Below are 16,188 nucleotides of genomic sequence, written 5' to 3' on the forward strand. Positions count from 1 at the left end.
AAAAAATATTAAAAACAAAAAAGTTAAATAAAAAAATAAATAGAAAAATTAGTACAAAAAAAAAATAAAAAACCAAAGAAATTGATAAAAACCAAAAAAAAATAAACTGAAATTGAAAAATAAAAAAAATTAACAAACAAATTTAAACGCAGTTTAGAAAAGTAAGGTTATGATAACACAAATTATTTTCATCTTTTTAACTTTTTAGTCTCTCTCCAACAACAAGATTTTGCTGCTTAGCATAATTTTTCAACATTTTGCATAGATACACTCCATTGCATAATAAATCCTTATGCATTATATAATATTTAAAACTTGTATTATTGTTTTAAAATCCCTTGTCTCAATCTAACATTTGCTCATTTCAATATGTTTTGTTTGTAATAAAGGTATCGCTAAGACATTGAAAGCCACATTGATAACAGTATCTAAGCACAAATTTCGTGTGATATTAGCTATTAGGTTATGTAAGTTTGTATACATGTCTGTTAGCGCATTTCCTTACATAACATTTATATATTTAATCAAGTACATAACTTCTCTCAGCAACTTTCCACACCCGCCAACCAAAACAGAAACTGCTTCCTACATAAGCGCCAGTGTTATATAACGATTTACTCTAAATATTTTTGCACTCAATTTTGCCAATTCGGTCAACGACACATTTTCCGTTTAGTCTACATTAACTGCAATATCACAATTTAGTTGCCTAATCGAATTTCCAAGTAACATTGTTTTTTCTTATTTTTTCTAATTAAACCGCCGCTATAAATGCAATTTTTGAAACCTTGCCATTCTTGATACCCGTTTAGTTTCGTAAGGCCTCGGACCCATGTGCGACGACTGCTTCAGCGGTCACACGCATTACTTCAGCGTAAGCGAAATTAAGTTCACATTGATAGTTTTCCAAATGGCTCTCATGTACCTCCAGTTATGCCAACCTAATACTCTAAGCCTCTACGCGTTCCTCCTGACCATGGAGCGTTGCAACGCCAGTTAGTCATTCGTCATCACAGCACTTGATTTTCAACAATATATATTTTTTACCATTCACAGCTCACTGCGTTGTATAGGTTTTTAAGTTCCTTCCTTGTTCGTTGAGAGCACATCCTTGTCTTCGTTAATCACGTCACCGTTACCTGCTTTCACAACACCGTTTGGTTCCGCTGGCGTTTCTCCTGTTGTTACTGCTGGTGCTACTGTGCTTTCCGTCTTTTCCATAGCCTCCTTTTCCTCTTTGCCTTCCTCCCACTCGCCCTTACGTATCGTATATAAGTATACCTCCATGTGGTCTTTGCCCTTAACGTACACGCTGCCACGTGGCTCAAACTCGTACTTGTCTGCCAGGAAGGGCAGGCAGTCCTTGCCAATCTGTATACGATTCGGCACGCCCGTGGAGTCCATGCGTGATGCTACATTGACTGCATCGCCCCAGATGTCGTAATGAAGTTTGCTCGTGCCGATAACACCGGCTGTCACATCACCGATGTTCATGCCGATGCGTAGAATTAAGTTGAATTCAAGCAGGTCCTTGTTGAATGCGTCCACCACCTCTTGCATTGCAATGGCAAATTCCATTAAAGCGTGGATGTGTTCATGCTTCTCGCCGCGGTGAGACGGGTCGAGCCCGCTAGCTGCCATGAAAGTCGAACCGATTGTCTTGATCTTCTCCACACAATGGAATTCGGGTCGCGAGAGTAACTCGTCGAAGTCGCCTATCAATTCGTTCAGCACACGCAGGTATTCCTTGCCGCCGAGATAACTTTCGTCGTACATTTCGTTAAAGTTCACTATTGAGGCGAAGATGATCGCCACATTGTGATGGTTTTCTGAGTATTTTGCGGTGTTCTTCAGATGTTCTGCGACGTGTTTGGGTATGATGTTGTGTAGCAACATGTCTGCTTGATTTTTCATGTTCTGTACGCGTATCTTGTCTTGATTGGCCACGGCGTTACCGTAGAAGGTTAGCCTGTAGCCGATCTCGAACTCGCGGTTCAAAAATCCAACCAGTACCAGTATGAGCAGCAGGTCTAGATAAATTTCCACGTGATAGTCCTGGAACCACTTGATCTCTTCGATGAGGTAATTTCCACCCTCTGTACCGGGATATGGCAAACGTGTTGCATTTTGTGCGATTGCAGCTGCCTCCGCTGCGTCCGTCCGGTTTGAATAAACTGTCAGCTGACTTACGGCAATGCCAACAAAGCACATAGCCGCCATTAGTGCCAACGTGTTGCGCATCCAACAGTTCAGCTGTGTAAAGTTGCAGAAATGCACGATGCATACGAATATTAAGAAGCCATAGTGGTACTCGAAAGCTTCAAGCAGATTGAGATCGAGCAAAAGGAAGTTGGCTATGATCAGTATTACCGGCATCGCCATCAATATGGCCAGACAGATATGCCAGGGGTACCAACTGGAAATAGCTTCAAATATGCGGTCGGCACATGAGTCCGTGTCGTTGACTTTCGTACGCGCCTGTGAGTTGTGGCGCCGGCACATTTGTCGCGTGAAGAGGAACAGCGCAAATATTTGTATAGCGGTGAAGACTGTGAAGAGTGAGACCCACAGACGAAAGCTGGGCGTAACGGTGTTGGGCGTCATAAGAAACAGCGAGATCGAAATGCACAGGTACACTGCAAGGCCGACAAAAATGTCGATATACGTATTATAGCGGGGCGTTGCCAAAGTGGGTGGGCCTTCGGTTTCGTTTTCATTGCCAAAACGATGTGCTTTGGAGCGGAAATCTCGTTCCATTTGCCGTGATTTGAAGTACAAACTGAAACGTTTGAGCGGCGGCTTGACAAGGTAGCTTCGCTGAGACTTAGCGTTATCGCGTACGCAGCGTATCAACTGAAGATCGGATTGTTTGCGGAGCTGCTGTAGACAGGCTGCTAGTGGATCGGCTACTTGCGGTATTGGCTGTGGTATCGGTGGAATTGCTACATGTGGTAAGTTTGTGACCACGCCTATGTTCGAAATGCTTGATGTCGAACTGGTGAAATAACCAGAGACGCGGTGTTGGCTAATGGCGGATTGGTTGAGTGCATAAATTTGTTGTTGTATCGAAGAGCGACGTGAGTTGCTTTTGATGCCGGAGTCCTTGCGTGAAGTAGCGGATGGGCATATACTAAGGCCGTCTGGCCATATGCTTGAATTGCGTGAATTCGGAGGTTGATGATTGGCTGTCGTAGTGGGTGCATATGGGAATGATGCGCCGCCGGCGATTAAAGGTTGAGCAGCGGGTACATCATTGCTCTTGTCGGCTGTAGTGGAAGTGAGCGTGGAAGCACGTGGTCGTGGTAGAGGAGATGTTTCTGACTTGCCACTGCGACCACACTGCGAACGATAGCTGCCGGAACGGCCGAAAGGTGAAATATCGCTGCGCGACTGACTTATGTAGGAGCGAATATCTATGATGTCGTCGAACATGGAGTATTGACCAGGAGAGCAACAACTACCGTCAGGAGAACGCACGTAGTTGTGTGAGATGCCGGTCGAGGTGGCGGCATGGTGTAGTACGGGCTTCTGTGGTGGTATTTCCAGTGTATGACCTAAAACTGGTAGCTTGGATGATTCAATCACAACTGGAAGTTGATGGTAACCGTTTGGCTCAATGAATGCGACAGCTTCGTCAATATTTACGGCGGTAGCCTTGGAGATGGGTACATTATTAACCACATCAGTGTTTGATGATTTGTCTGTATGCTTGACAATATCTTCGATTTTCTTAAAGAATCGTGGCACTTTACACACCTTCAATTTAAGTTTTGTTCGTCCACTTTCTTCTGTGTTATGACTTTTCTGAGCGGTGTGATTGATGCCGTTAAGTCCATTGCAACAGCCCTCTTCCACTTTGTCGGGCTCATCAGCAGAGTCCAAACTGCCGGGTAGACTCTTGGTGGTTATAATAATCTTTGGTCTTTCACGCACCACAACAACTGGTGCTACACTCATGCCATCAGGATGTACAATGCCTCGTTCGATGTCACGTTCACGACTTTGGGACTTCTTGCGCAGTTTCATACTGAGCGAGGTGAGTCGCGGTCGCATCGAAAGCACAGGCGAGGGATTGAGTGAGGAAGAAAGTTGTCCCACTGGTGAGGCGGGCGGTACATTTGGATGGATAACCGAAATGTTTGTAGCGCTCTGCGACAGCGGTGTTGGTTGTCCAGGTATGCCAGGCAGCTGCAAGTGGCTGCCGTCGTAGTTGGCGGGAATGCTAGGGCTCAGACTGTTGGCGCGTGATACATCTTTTCGGCGACCGACTACAAAGTATGTGCGATGACCTGAAAGATGGAAAATTAAAACTATTGCAAGTCTGAAAAATAATCGTCTTGCATATACCGAAAACTTCTTCGCCCTCTTCCAGTAGATAAGCATCGCCTAGGAAGTTGGATGTCTCCTCAGAGATGTGCACTTGCTCTGGCTTACCAGAGGACTCCATTCTGTAATGAAATAAGGGCTCAATTTAAGTTTGATCGGATTTTGTCTATAAACGCTTACTTGTTGGCTAAAGACACGTCGTTGCTCCAAACATCGAATTTTACGCGTCGTGTGCCCACAATACCGCACAATACAGTACCAGTGTGGACGCCAACACGCATTTTAACACCCTCATGCCGCTGAGCATCGAAGCAACGCATCGCATCAATCATGCCAAGGCCCATCTCGACGCAGCAGATTGCATGATCGGCACGTGGTTCCGGGCAACCAGATACACAATAGTAGCAGTCACCCAGGGTGGAGATTTTCTCGCAGCCATTAAGTGTGCAGAGATCATCGAAACGTTCGAACAGATCATTGAGTATCTCCACGAGCTGCTCGGCCGTCTTGGTGGAGGACATTTTCGTAAAACCCACAATGTCCGCAAACAATATGCTCACATTATCCATGCTATGCATGTGAAATGGACGAAACAGAGATTTCAGGTCGTTGGAAGTGCGTGGTCGCACGTAGTGAGAATCTGGATCCACTACACCATCTTTGGTATCAATGCCGCTGGCGCCACCCTCGTTCAGCAGCATATTGGCCACTTTCGGTGGCATCACCGAATGTATCATTTTCTCCTTAAGTTGCTTCTCCATCTCCAGTTGGCGACGTACCAACAAATTCTGTCCGATCTTCATGAACATGCCTCGCATGCGTACCACATTCATCACCAGCACATGCACCCCCACCAAGTGAACGCAGATGTGTAGTAAAATGCGTAGCAACATAATCTTATTATTACACTCGGTGGCGGTGCCATGTGTGGCGCTATTGCCCACCACCTTGTGTGAGGCGACTTCGAAGAGCACTGAGTAGACTATTGCGATGAAGGCGCTCAGCCACAGCTGCATGGGTAGTGCGGTGTATATGAGTAGCACGATCGATACGCATATGGAGAAGTGACCGAGCGGACTAAAGGCGCGACCCGTGCAGATAAGAAAGGCCAAGGAGAAGGCGCACAGCACAATGGCTGTTAGAGCGGAAGTCAATCTTCGGTAGGCGCGGTACATGTCCCAGTGCGTGAAGCACAAGGCGGTGATCGTGATGAGTGTGAGCATTGAGAAGGCGCTCGAAATCGGGCGCCAATAATGCTCCGAACCGCCATCAATCAGGAAGTACAGGAACCACGAAAGTGAACAGATCAAAATGTAGGAGAGCGCAAATCTGCAAAAGGAGCGAGAAAGAGAACGAATTAATAGGTGTACAGCGTTATTTTTCTCTAAAAATAAATACACGATAAAAATTTCAGATTTTCATAATACATATATTAAGTAATGAGCTGAGAGTTTGCTAAGTGTTGCGCACACACCTCGATGAAACCTCTGACATTTTAAGCGTAAGCTCCTCAATTTGCCCTAATGAATGTGCGCTCATACATATTTACGAGTAATTAAGTCTCATAATTGTGTATTGCATTGCGAACATTTTTGATGCCGAAGCGGAATACTATCTGCATAGTGGAGGTTCGTAAAATAGTTTTATGTGTTTGACAACCCACGGAAATATACTCGTAAATGTGTTGCTCTAAATGACAATGCCAATTGCCGGCAATGTCACAAAGTCGAATTATTTCGCAAATGCGACAGTCGACAGACAAATACCCTCCGTGGGAAGTAGGAGTCGCCTCCTTTTCAGCTTGCAGAGAATAGCATAACTGCTGTGTATTTGTTATGAGAGGACATCAGAGTCAATTGAGGTGTGAATGTTTGCGTCAATTTGCCATCGTATTTATTCTGGACTTAATGACAATTTCGTGTCACATAATTGAAGTTAATTTAATGCGGATGTGAGGCATGCAGTGAATGTACCCACACTTCGGCGGGAGAATATGCGACACACGTACATACTTCGATGTGCACGTCGAAGTCTAAATAAATGAGGTGATGATGGTCTCTTTTACCATGGCATTGTGAACGGACTCCCAATGTGTACTGGCTTGAGATTAGTTGTGGCTTAGTACGAAATACTTATAAGGCAAAGAATGAAAAAGTCTTTCAATCGGTTAAAATATACAATTAAATAAAGTTTATGTTTAAGTCTATGATATATGAAAAGTTCCCACACTCACGAGTCACTTCCTCTCATACCTGTCAATCTAGGGGTGATGTAAGGGTAATAAGCTGGTTATAAAGGGTGATCCATTTCATTCTCTTTTTTTCAAGGAAAAAACACAGATGGTCCATCCGTTGAGTTCAATTTCCGATAACTCGTTCGAGCATTTCGACTGGTAACTGGCCAATGACACGCGTGATAATTTACTCTAAGGCCTGAATCGAAGCGGGACAGTCCGACTCCCCACAGGAAAAAGTCTAATGGTGCGATATCACCCGATCTTCGTGGCCAATCGACCGGCCCAAAACGTGAAATTATCGGCTCTCTGAAGTGTTCTCTCAATAAATCCATTTGTTGATGCGATGTTTGGTAAGTAGCACCGTCTTTTTGAAACCTAATGTCGCCGAAGTTACGAGCTGAAATCATCAAATTCAGGCATCATGGCGGTAGAACGTTCGATATTGATGGTTGCGTTCTCATCAGCATCATTTTTGAAGAAATATGGACCCATGATTCAACGGGCTCACAAACCACACCAAACCGTTGGCTTTCTGGATGAAGTGGCAGCTCTTGAATCTCTTCGGGTAGCTCTTCGTCCCAAGTGCGGAAATATTCCTTGCTTACATCCTCATTGAGGCAGATATGGGCCTCATCGCTGAACAAAATTTTACTTGAAAACGTCGGATCTTCTGGAACTTTCAAGGCCCCATATAGCGAGTGATGTCGCTTGGGAAGCTCGAGCGGCTTCAGTTCTTGCACAAGCTGTATTTTGTATGCTTCCAATTTAAGATCTCGACGTAAAAGGCATTAAGCCATTCCATAAGTTAGTCCAAGTTACTGCGAACGGCGCCGAATCGACTCTCCACCGTTTTTGAGAACACTCTCAGCTACGTAGCATTGAAAGAAATTTTGCATGCGGTAAAGTTTTTTAGCAGCTTTGGCCTACCCACAAATTTCTAATTATCGAGTATTTTCATTTCATGGAAAAAGGAATAACAATTTGTTAAAAAAACCACTTATGTAAAGCGCCAAGTCTTAAGCATGATTAACTCAGCTACAACTTTGAAATGTCCTGGCTTTCAATGCCTGCCTCAATTAGCCTTGACACACCATTTCCTGGACACTCATTGCCATTTCCACTTCCATTTTACTAATTGCCTTTACCAACGATTATCGCTGCTGCTGATAAAAATAACGTTACATTCGCAGTATCGGACCTGATTGTCTACGTCCACAGAGCCAAGTAATTATATACACACGAACGTAAAGCCTAATTTGATTAGAGGGGGAGTGGGCGATGGATGTTGAACGGACATGTTGAACCACCAACACCAAACAATACACATATCCGCCAGCAATAATGAGGAACAGCGCGCTCTTGTCCAAAAACTAAACAAATCAGTCGGCATTAGCGGCACCGGAAGCGTCAAATGAAAGCAATTCGATTGCGAGAGCGTGTGTGTGCCGAACGACCCGCCAAATTGCCCACCAAAGAAGTTGAAATGCGGATTTAGTTGTCGTGCTGAGCGTCTAATTTTATTGGCTGTCCAGATTTATCGAGCATAATTTTCTTTTACGTGCATTAGGGTGGAGTGTGGGGCAGGTCTCTTTGCATGGCCCATTGTTTGTCGAATTGTTGTACAATGTGTCAACGTCATGACAGCTGTGTTTGGACCACACGCCGAGCAATGTATTTACAAACAAATAAATGCACGTAAAGGCAAGACACTGGTGCCTGCTGTGCGCACTGGATTACTGGCATATGTACAGTTAACTAAATTTTTACGCACCTTCATTAGGTGTACGTTTAAGTATGCGCACGATTTATTAGTGCTTGCTGGTGAAATAGATGATTAGATTACGCTTGGGAATAAGAAAATCAACTCCTCGTCTTAATTTGCATTACAAGTTGTGGTCCAAGATGTCATATACAAATTGTATTAAGTGATTAGTGATCTTTAAGATGTAGATACATGGCGCGAAAATAACCTTCCGATGTTTTTGGGCTGTAAGTTTTTTTTTAATGAAAAACTTTGATTCTTCTTGTGGATTATTTTTATTTGGTCTTTTTTACATCAGGTCGAGAATGTGATATCATGTAAATGGCCGCCACCACAGTTGATTGTCATTTGAGCCCTTTTTATAGCATTTTCCGTCACTTTGGCCAGAACTTCTGGCGATAGGTCCTTACATTCTTGACGGATATTGTATAGCTACAAGAGCCTGAGGCTTATTGACATAAATCCGCGACTTCATAAAGTCCCATAAAAAGAAGTCTGGAGCGGTCAAATCAGGCGACCTTGCTGGTCAGTGCAAATCGCCAAAAAGGGAGATTAGGTGCCCATGCAAATGCATCCTTCAGCATATCGGTTGTGGCACGTGCAGTGTGTGCCGTTGCACCTTCCGGTTAGAACCACATGTTTTCCAATCCCAATTCATCAAGTTGCGGCCAAAAGAACTCGTTGATCATTGCTCTGTAGCGCTTACCACTCACAGTAACCGATGTGCGAGCGACGTCTTCGAAGAAAAAAGGTCCGATGAATCCTGCAGCGAAAACAGCACACCATACAGTGACTTTGAGCGGGTGTAATGGCTCTTCGTGGGTTACACGCGGATTTTCAGTGCCCCAGAAGCGTAAAATTTGCTCAAATCACCAATAACCCACGTTCTGGGGCAGTGTATCGTACCATTGTTTATTTACGTGTATTTCGCATGTGTTTACTACACAAATGTCAAAACAGAACTGACATTATACCGGCAAGCAGTCAAATTTCAGTTTATCGAAAAATTATATTGGGTGGTTGAAAAAGTCGCTTCGTATTTCTAACCAAATTTGACCACTTTGGTCTACCACTTTTTGCCATTTTTCCCCTAGAGACATTATTCCACATCATTCCATCAGTGTAAACTACGACATTTACGAACAAAATACGAAAATACTTTTTCGACTACCAATAAATGTATTTTAGAGCTGGTCGATTTACAGCCAGCCCAAAAATGGCAAAATCGGGTATGCGAGAAATGTTCTACGGGTCCTTTTTGTACAAATTTTCTTGAGAGAGGTCTAAAACCGGTTTCGAGCGCCTCATTTTAAGGTAAATTTTTTTGGGTTCTCAAAAATTTTTCGTCAGTTTTTGAGTTATCCGAATGAAATTTAATACGCTATTCTATTGATCTTTTGTCGGAAACGGCAAGTCAAACAAGTATATGACATATCTCTCATACAACCGATTATTCAGATCTTTAAATTTCGCCTTAAAAATCGTTGGCTCGAAACCGGTTTTACAACCATAGTCTCCTAGGCAAAGTTGCACTGAATGATCCTTAGATCATTACCCGCTTGCGGTATTTTATAGAAAAAAATCGACCCACTCTAATATGTACATATACTTACATACTTCATTGTTCATAGTTGCGCTCTATTTCATTACTTTTTAATATATTATGTAACTGCTCATCAATAGCCGAATTTTCACACTTTCAGAAACACTAGCCAATTATTTCTTTGATTTTTCGGCTGAGGAAAATTGACTTGTCCCCAATAATTACGAACTTTAGCTTGAACTAATGAAGCCGCGTCACGCAATATTTCACAGGCCGCATTAAGAAAGACGACCGCGTAAACACATACACACACATTCATAACAATATACAAATAGTTGCTTGCTGCTTGCTCAGGTGGGCAATAAATATTAAACGTTACTTTGTGAATAGACAACAAAACGAAATGGAAAAATTTTGTAAAGCGCCACTTTTCATTAAGCATCACACACACACATACACACGCAGTTTGTCAAGGACGACAGTTAATTGACGTTTAAGTTGCTACTTTAACTAGGTTAACATTAATTAAAGCGCGCTTTTAGGGGCTGGTGATGGATGCTGAAAAGGCAGTATAAAAGAGAACAGCAAACTGTCAATTTGGCCAAGCTGACATGGCGAAGTTTTATTTAGTAATAAACTGCTTTGTAAACTGATATTAACAGCAGGTACTGATATTATTTGTAGGGCCAGGGCAGTAAGGCTCGAAAGACACTTAAAGGGTGTTGAATTCTGACGCGTCACTTTAAAAGTGCTTAAACACCCAGCGCTGTTATGTTAGGATTGTATGAAGTGCACTGAGCATGTAATATAATTCACAACAGCTTAAAACACAGATAAATACTTGTGTGCCCTTACATTAGTTATACAATGTTGCGTATACGCAGTGGTGCGCTTAAAGGTCGTATTCCCACACCCATAATTCAGTTTACCTGCTCTAGTTACAGTTTGTTAGCATTAGCAACTAACAATTTATGTGAACAACAACATTCGTTGGAGCCATTGTAGTTCGCTGGCTTACTGAACCCATATGCAAGGGATAACGCACTCGTTCGCTTGGCGTGCTTCATTATTCTATTGCGCATTGGTAGCTCATTGGCGATGATGATTACCAGCAAGGTCATTCATCTTCATTATTGCTGAATAAATATGAAAGTATTTTCAGTGTGGAATAATGCCATATGAGTTTTGTAACTCCTTGCTGTGTGGCGTGATTATTGTTACTGTCGTGGGTTTGTTTATTCAAGCATACATGTTTTAACTTCTGGATATTTTCGGGTGAGCTACTGCAGCCGTGGTTGGCGCGAGAAAGATTTTAATGTAATTTTACTTTCCCTATCCGTTGATAAGTAAGAAAAACATACGCAAACAAATAAATTTATAAATTTTTATTGTAAGAAAAGTTATTCTAGCCGAAGGTATAGACAAAAATGTTTGAATATTACACTAATTTGCAACGGAAAACAAAATTGGCTGCACTTGAAACTTCATAAAGCTTCAAAAAATTGTAATTGTTTTATTAAATATTTAAATCTTAAAATATTTATATTTCCATTGAATTGAGAAGTTAACAAATATAAACTGAGTGAAGCATTTTCGAACTCTCAAAATTTTAAGCTATAATATTGTTATCTATCAGTGTTTGATGGCATTCGAAAGGAATCATCCACCATGAGCTGCTCCAGATCCAGTCGAACGTTTGATTCTACATTTTACTGTCAACAACTGATGAGATTGAAGCAAGCAATCGAAAAAAGTAGCCAGAACTGATCACAAGAAAAGGGTTCGTCTACCATCAGGACAACGCTAGACCACACACATCTTTGATGACCGAGCAAAAACTGGAAGGGCTTAGCTGGGAAGTTTTGATGCATCCACCACATGAAAGCCCTGATTTTGCACCATCGGACTACCATTTGTTTCGGTCAATGCAGAGCTCCCTTAATGGAGTAAAGTTGGCTTCAAGAGAAGCCTGTGAAAATTACCTTTCGCAGTTTTTCGCCGAAAAACCAGAAAAGTTTTACACTGATGGAATAATGTCTCTAGCAAAAAATGGCAAAAAGTGGTCCACCAAATTGGTATATATTTGGTTCATTAAAGTTCGTTATATAAATATAATAAAAATAAGTTGAAGTAGTGAAATACGAAAAGACTTTTTCGACCTCCCAATATACCAAAGTAATGTATACATTTTTATTATAAACAGAAAGTTGATTTTAAATTAAGAAAATATCCACCAATTTTTAAACATATTATATTTTGCCGTTTGCATTGACATTAGGGTAGTTTTCCGATATTAAAGCAAATTTAGGTAGAAAAAAAGTATTATGATAAAAATTTCGGTGAGTTTCGAACTAAAAAGGTTATTTTATTCCAAATCGTGAATAAAATTTTTGTTTTCGTAAAATTTAAAATTAAAAAATCAAAAACTCGATTATTTGAATTTGTGTAAAAAATACTGTTGTTTTTCTTATAACTTTGGCCTGTAACTTTATTGCATAGGATTAGTAGCTTTCGGGAAATCGAGATAAACCGTTTTTTACACATTAAAAACTCAATTATGCCTTTTCCTTCTACATCTCGACCTCAGAGCGCCCTTAAATTATTGTAATTTCATGGTTTAAATTTCCTTTTGACTTACTTTTATTATTATTTTTACTTCAAAAATTACAGACCGTAGTCTAATATTGGAAATTTTTACTAAAAAATCCCGTTAATAATTTTTTAACAGGATTCGATTATTTTCAAAATAAAGTGTGATTTTTCTTTAGAGAATCAATCGTCACCTGACAAAACAGGTTCGTCCTTTGAGTTCAGCAAAAGTTGATGTCTATATAGACGTACCACATTTATGTACACATTCATCTACATAGTGCTGATATGTCCCCACATGCTTCTTTGTTGAAGCATTAAAATCACGTATACGCCCTGACGCACTTGTGCAGTCAACGTGATAAATGGTGCAATTAAAGTTGTGTGAACTAAACGCAGTTTCAGGACACTTTTGATTACACAGTTTGTGTTGTTGCTCTTCATTTCAACACAACTGCAATAAATCGCTGTTGCAGGGATTGTGTGGCGCCTCTAATGAACTTTTTTATGCAACAGGTTGCGTCAGTGCTTCGGTTTCACAGTTACTTTCAGCGCAAAAAATATGTCATCGTTAAAATACACAAATAGTTCGAAACCAATTTCACTTTCACTGGAACTTCTCTTGTTTGGTGTTCATAAAATAGTTTTGAGGCAGCAATGTGAGGCAAACACCTAACTTTCTAGGAACTATTTACACTGTAAAGTGTTTAATTAGCTGACTTAATGAGCGTAATTTCTAAATTTACACTTTTACTTTCAATTAAAGAATGAAGCAACCTTGCTGTTGCTTTCTTTTGTCTCCAAAGCACAAATTAACGTTATTAAGTCTGTAAATCCAGCATTAGCCGGCGACCTAGTAAATCCACTACATATATGTAAAACAAAGTTGTTATTTCATGCGTACGCTAGTTATTGCCAAATATCTACATATAAGGTTGAATGTTTCTGGGGAATAGTAATAGAGTAAGTAAGCATGGAATATTTTAATTTGGAACAGATTTTGTATTTGCATTTGTATAGTTGTATTTGTATTGCCCATATGATCACCTAAAATGCAAAGCAATGTATCTTCAAAAAAATCGAAAATTAGTTTTTTAATGCTTGCGATTTTCTACGACATCACATTATATATACTATACGTATGTAACCTAAAATTTTTAGCTTCCGCTCACAATATAACCAATTTATAATATATACATGACCAATGCATAACCAATAAATAACCATTTTATAACCAAAACTCAGATTTTGTTTCAATATGAGTGGTTTCTACTATATCGTTTTCCTTCGCCTTTAAATTTATGAAAAGTGATGTTACGATATTTTGCATTTTAGGTAGGTTTTACAGCAGCCTCGACCAGCTCCTACTATTTTCAGTCTTCGTTTTTTCACACCAACATGCCCGAAGCTTCGCAGCAGAACAAGCGAAAACAAATCAGTTGCTGTCTGAATTTTGAACAAGCAACACCTTACTCGTTCGCTAAAGCAAATCAGACACTCGCGATGCGATTTAATGAGAATCAAAAATTATGAATATGAAATTGACATTAATAAGATAATTGAATAAACTAAAATAAACATATTTTTTAATTATGAAATCTTTTTTCGGTGTAGCTGCTTTGTTTACCTTTTGTTTCGCTACTTGCTTCGCTTCTAGTTCTTCTTAACTAACATTTGTATAATTTTGTGCACGTAGTTTGGTCGAGACTGTTTTACAGTATCGGAAGAGATATAGTACATTTCTTCGATCCCGCCAATAAAGTAATAATTAATTAGGAAAAATGCTTTACATTTCTTATTTGATTAAGACATCTCTAAAACTATGCGACTAGTTTGCCTCCAAAGAGATGAACGCGGATAGCTCGTCTCAGCTCAAGCTTCTTCTCATTTTGTATAATATCTCGTATTTCGTATCACTAAAATATGTATCAGTATTTTTAGCTCTTTTCCAGATCTCATATGTATTTACAAGTATTGTATTTTCCTAAATCCTTAACGATTGTGGAAAAAATTCTCTAGCAAACTCGTATTCCTCTATTTCAGTTTTTCATTGAGCATCTAAACTCAATCCAAAAAGATGATTATCCTTTGAGCCCAATAAAAAGTATCGAAACTGGATTGCAATTGAGTCAGAAATCCAACTAAATTCGCACAAATGAAGTCACTCACAAAGCGATTTTCTCCAAATAATCACATTGACAAACGAAATTTAATTTATTGAAGCGTAATCGCTTTGAATTCAACGCTCACACACGCTTTGACTGTGCGACACTAATGCCACTAACGTGAGTGCTCTGCGCTCACTCATACATTCAAACACTCACACATGCGCTCACGCACACACACTTAATGACTCAGTGACTCACCTGTAACGCATGCGTATGTGTGGGAATACGCTGGTCTGAAACTGGCCCTCCAGCACGGGTGAATCGAATTTGGGATCCATCCACGATTTGGACGAGGCGCGTTCGAATGCCACCGGCAACATGACGCTGCAGCAGGAATGCCGTCGCCCCGTTTGACTTAGATAGGTTTGTATGTGTGGCGCTAACGCGATTTGTATATCGTCGGTGGAATTGCTGCGACTGTCGTTGACTAGAACGCCGGGAGGCATGGCGGTGAAACTGACCGAAGGACGACGTGACTGCAAAGAGAGAGAGACAGAGAGCGAATAGTTAGTACGTTGGCGTTGCGGGCTTAGTAAATACATAATCAATTGGAGTATAATTCAGGAATTTACAAGCACACTTTAGTTGAAATGCATAAAAGTGAAAGCACCAGAGGAAAATAGAGGAAAGCAGTAGACATTCGAATTGTCATTGCGGCGCTGCTGCACCGCCGACGGAACATTGTGTAATGGCAATCGCTAACAATGCTCCCAAACTTTAATTAAACTTAATTGTGCAGCGAAGTGGAAATGCGATTCTGCAGAATTGCCGCATGCCGCATGCCGCATGCCGCAGCTGAATGCCACAGTAATTAGGCGAGCGGGCCAGGAGCTGGGTAAGAAAATCCACGAGCACCGGCAGGTAGGCAAAGGCTTACCAAATGAGCTGTGCATGTATGTGTACATCATACTTCTAAGTACGTTTGTTTGTATTGTTGGCACCCATTGGCGTCCACCTTGGACATGGTTTGCCTGCCGGTTAATTGTGTGGGTCTGCATGGAGCCGCATAAGTGCGGACAGGTCTTGGCTACAAGCAGCGATAGCGAAGACTTCCGGAAACAGTTATTGAATGTAACACAAGCAATTAGTTTGAAGTGCTGCAAAGCAGACACTTGTGTAACGGTAGTCAAATGCAACAATGCGCTGAAATTACAGTATTTTTGGAACAATTTTCCAACATCTGTGTATTTGTCCATAAGAAAACTGAAAGATTTTCCTACTAATTCGTTGCCTTTGCCTTAAAGCGATCTAGGAAAGAAGGAAAATATGCTTAAACTGTTAAGCGAAAGCAACAAGCAAGGAATTTATTGTGCCAGCGCAATTCGTAGAAGATTTGAGAGTTTTCATAGCTTTTGCTTTTCATCTTTGTGCTTCCATTGTTTCTACAGAAACCGATGTCTACAGTAAAGAATTTGCAGAAGTTCCTTTAATGCTGTTTTCTTAGAAAATTTTCATAGTGTTAGCTCAGAGAGAGGTAAGGTGGATGATGGCATGAATTGAGAAGTAATAAAGAATCCAAATCGAAAGAGTACAAAAATTGATAAATTATTTGTATGTATAGTAC

At 40.8% G+C, this 16,188-nt stretch overlaps 1 protein-coding gene across 3 annotated transcripts in view; it reads right to left on the reverse strand.

Moving 5' to 3' along the window:
* Positions 1–765: 765 nt before the first annotated feature.
* The window catches only part of LOC120775466 (adenylate cyclase type 9), a 139,771-nt gene continuing 124,348 nt past the window's right edge, over positions 766–16,188 (reverse strand). For all 3 annotated transcript variants that reach the window (XM_040105657.1, XM_040105656.1, XM_040105658.1), the window contains 4 exons: positions 14,823–15,100; positions 4,507–5,655; positions 4,348–4,448; positions 766–4,289 (listed from right to left, as the gene is read on the reverse strand). In XM_040105657.1, the coding sequence (XP_039961591.1) occupies positions 1,078–4,289; positions 4,348–4,448; positions 4,507–5,655; positions 14,823–15,070 (4,710 nt within the window). In that variant the 5' untranslated portion in view covers positions 15,071–15,100 and the 3' untranslated portion in view covers positions 766–1,077. The remainder of the gene's footprint in view (positions 4,290–4,347; positions 4,449–4,506; positions 5,656–14,822; positions 15,101–16,188) is intronic.

The sequence above is a fragment of the Bactrocera tryoni genome, chromosome 4, assembly GCF_016617805.1.
Source record: "Bactrocera tryoni isolate S06 chromosome 4, CSIRO_BtryS06_freeze2, whole genome shotgun sequence".
Taxonomy (NCBI): domain Eukaryota; kingdom Metazoa; phylum Arthropoda; class Insecta; order Diptera; family Tephritidae; genus Bactrocera; species Bactrocera tryoni.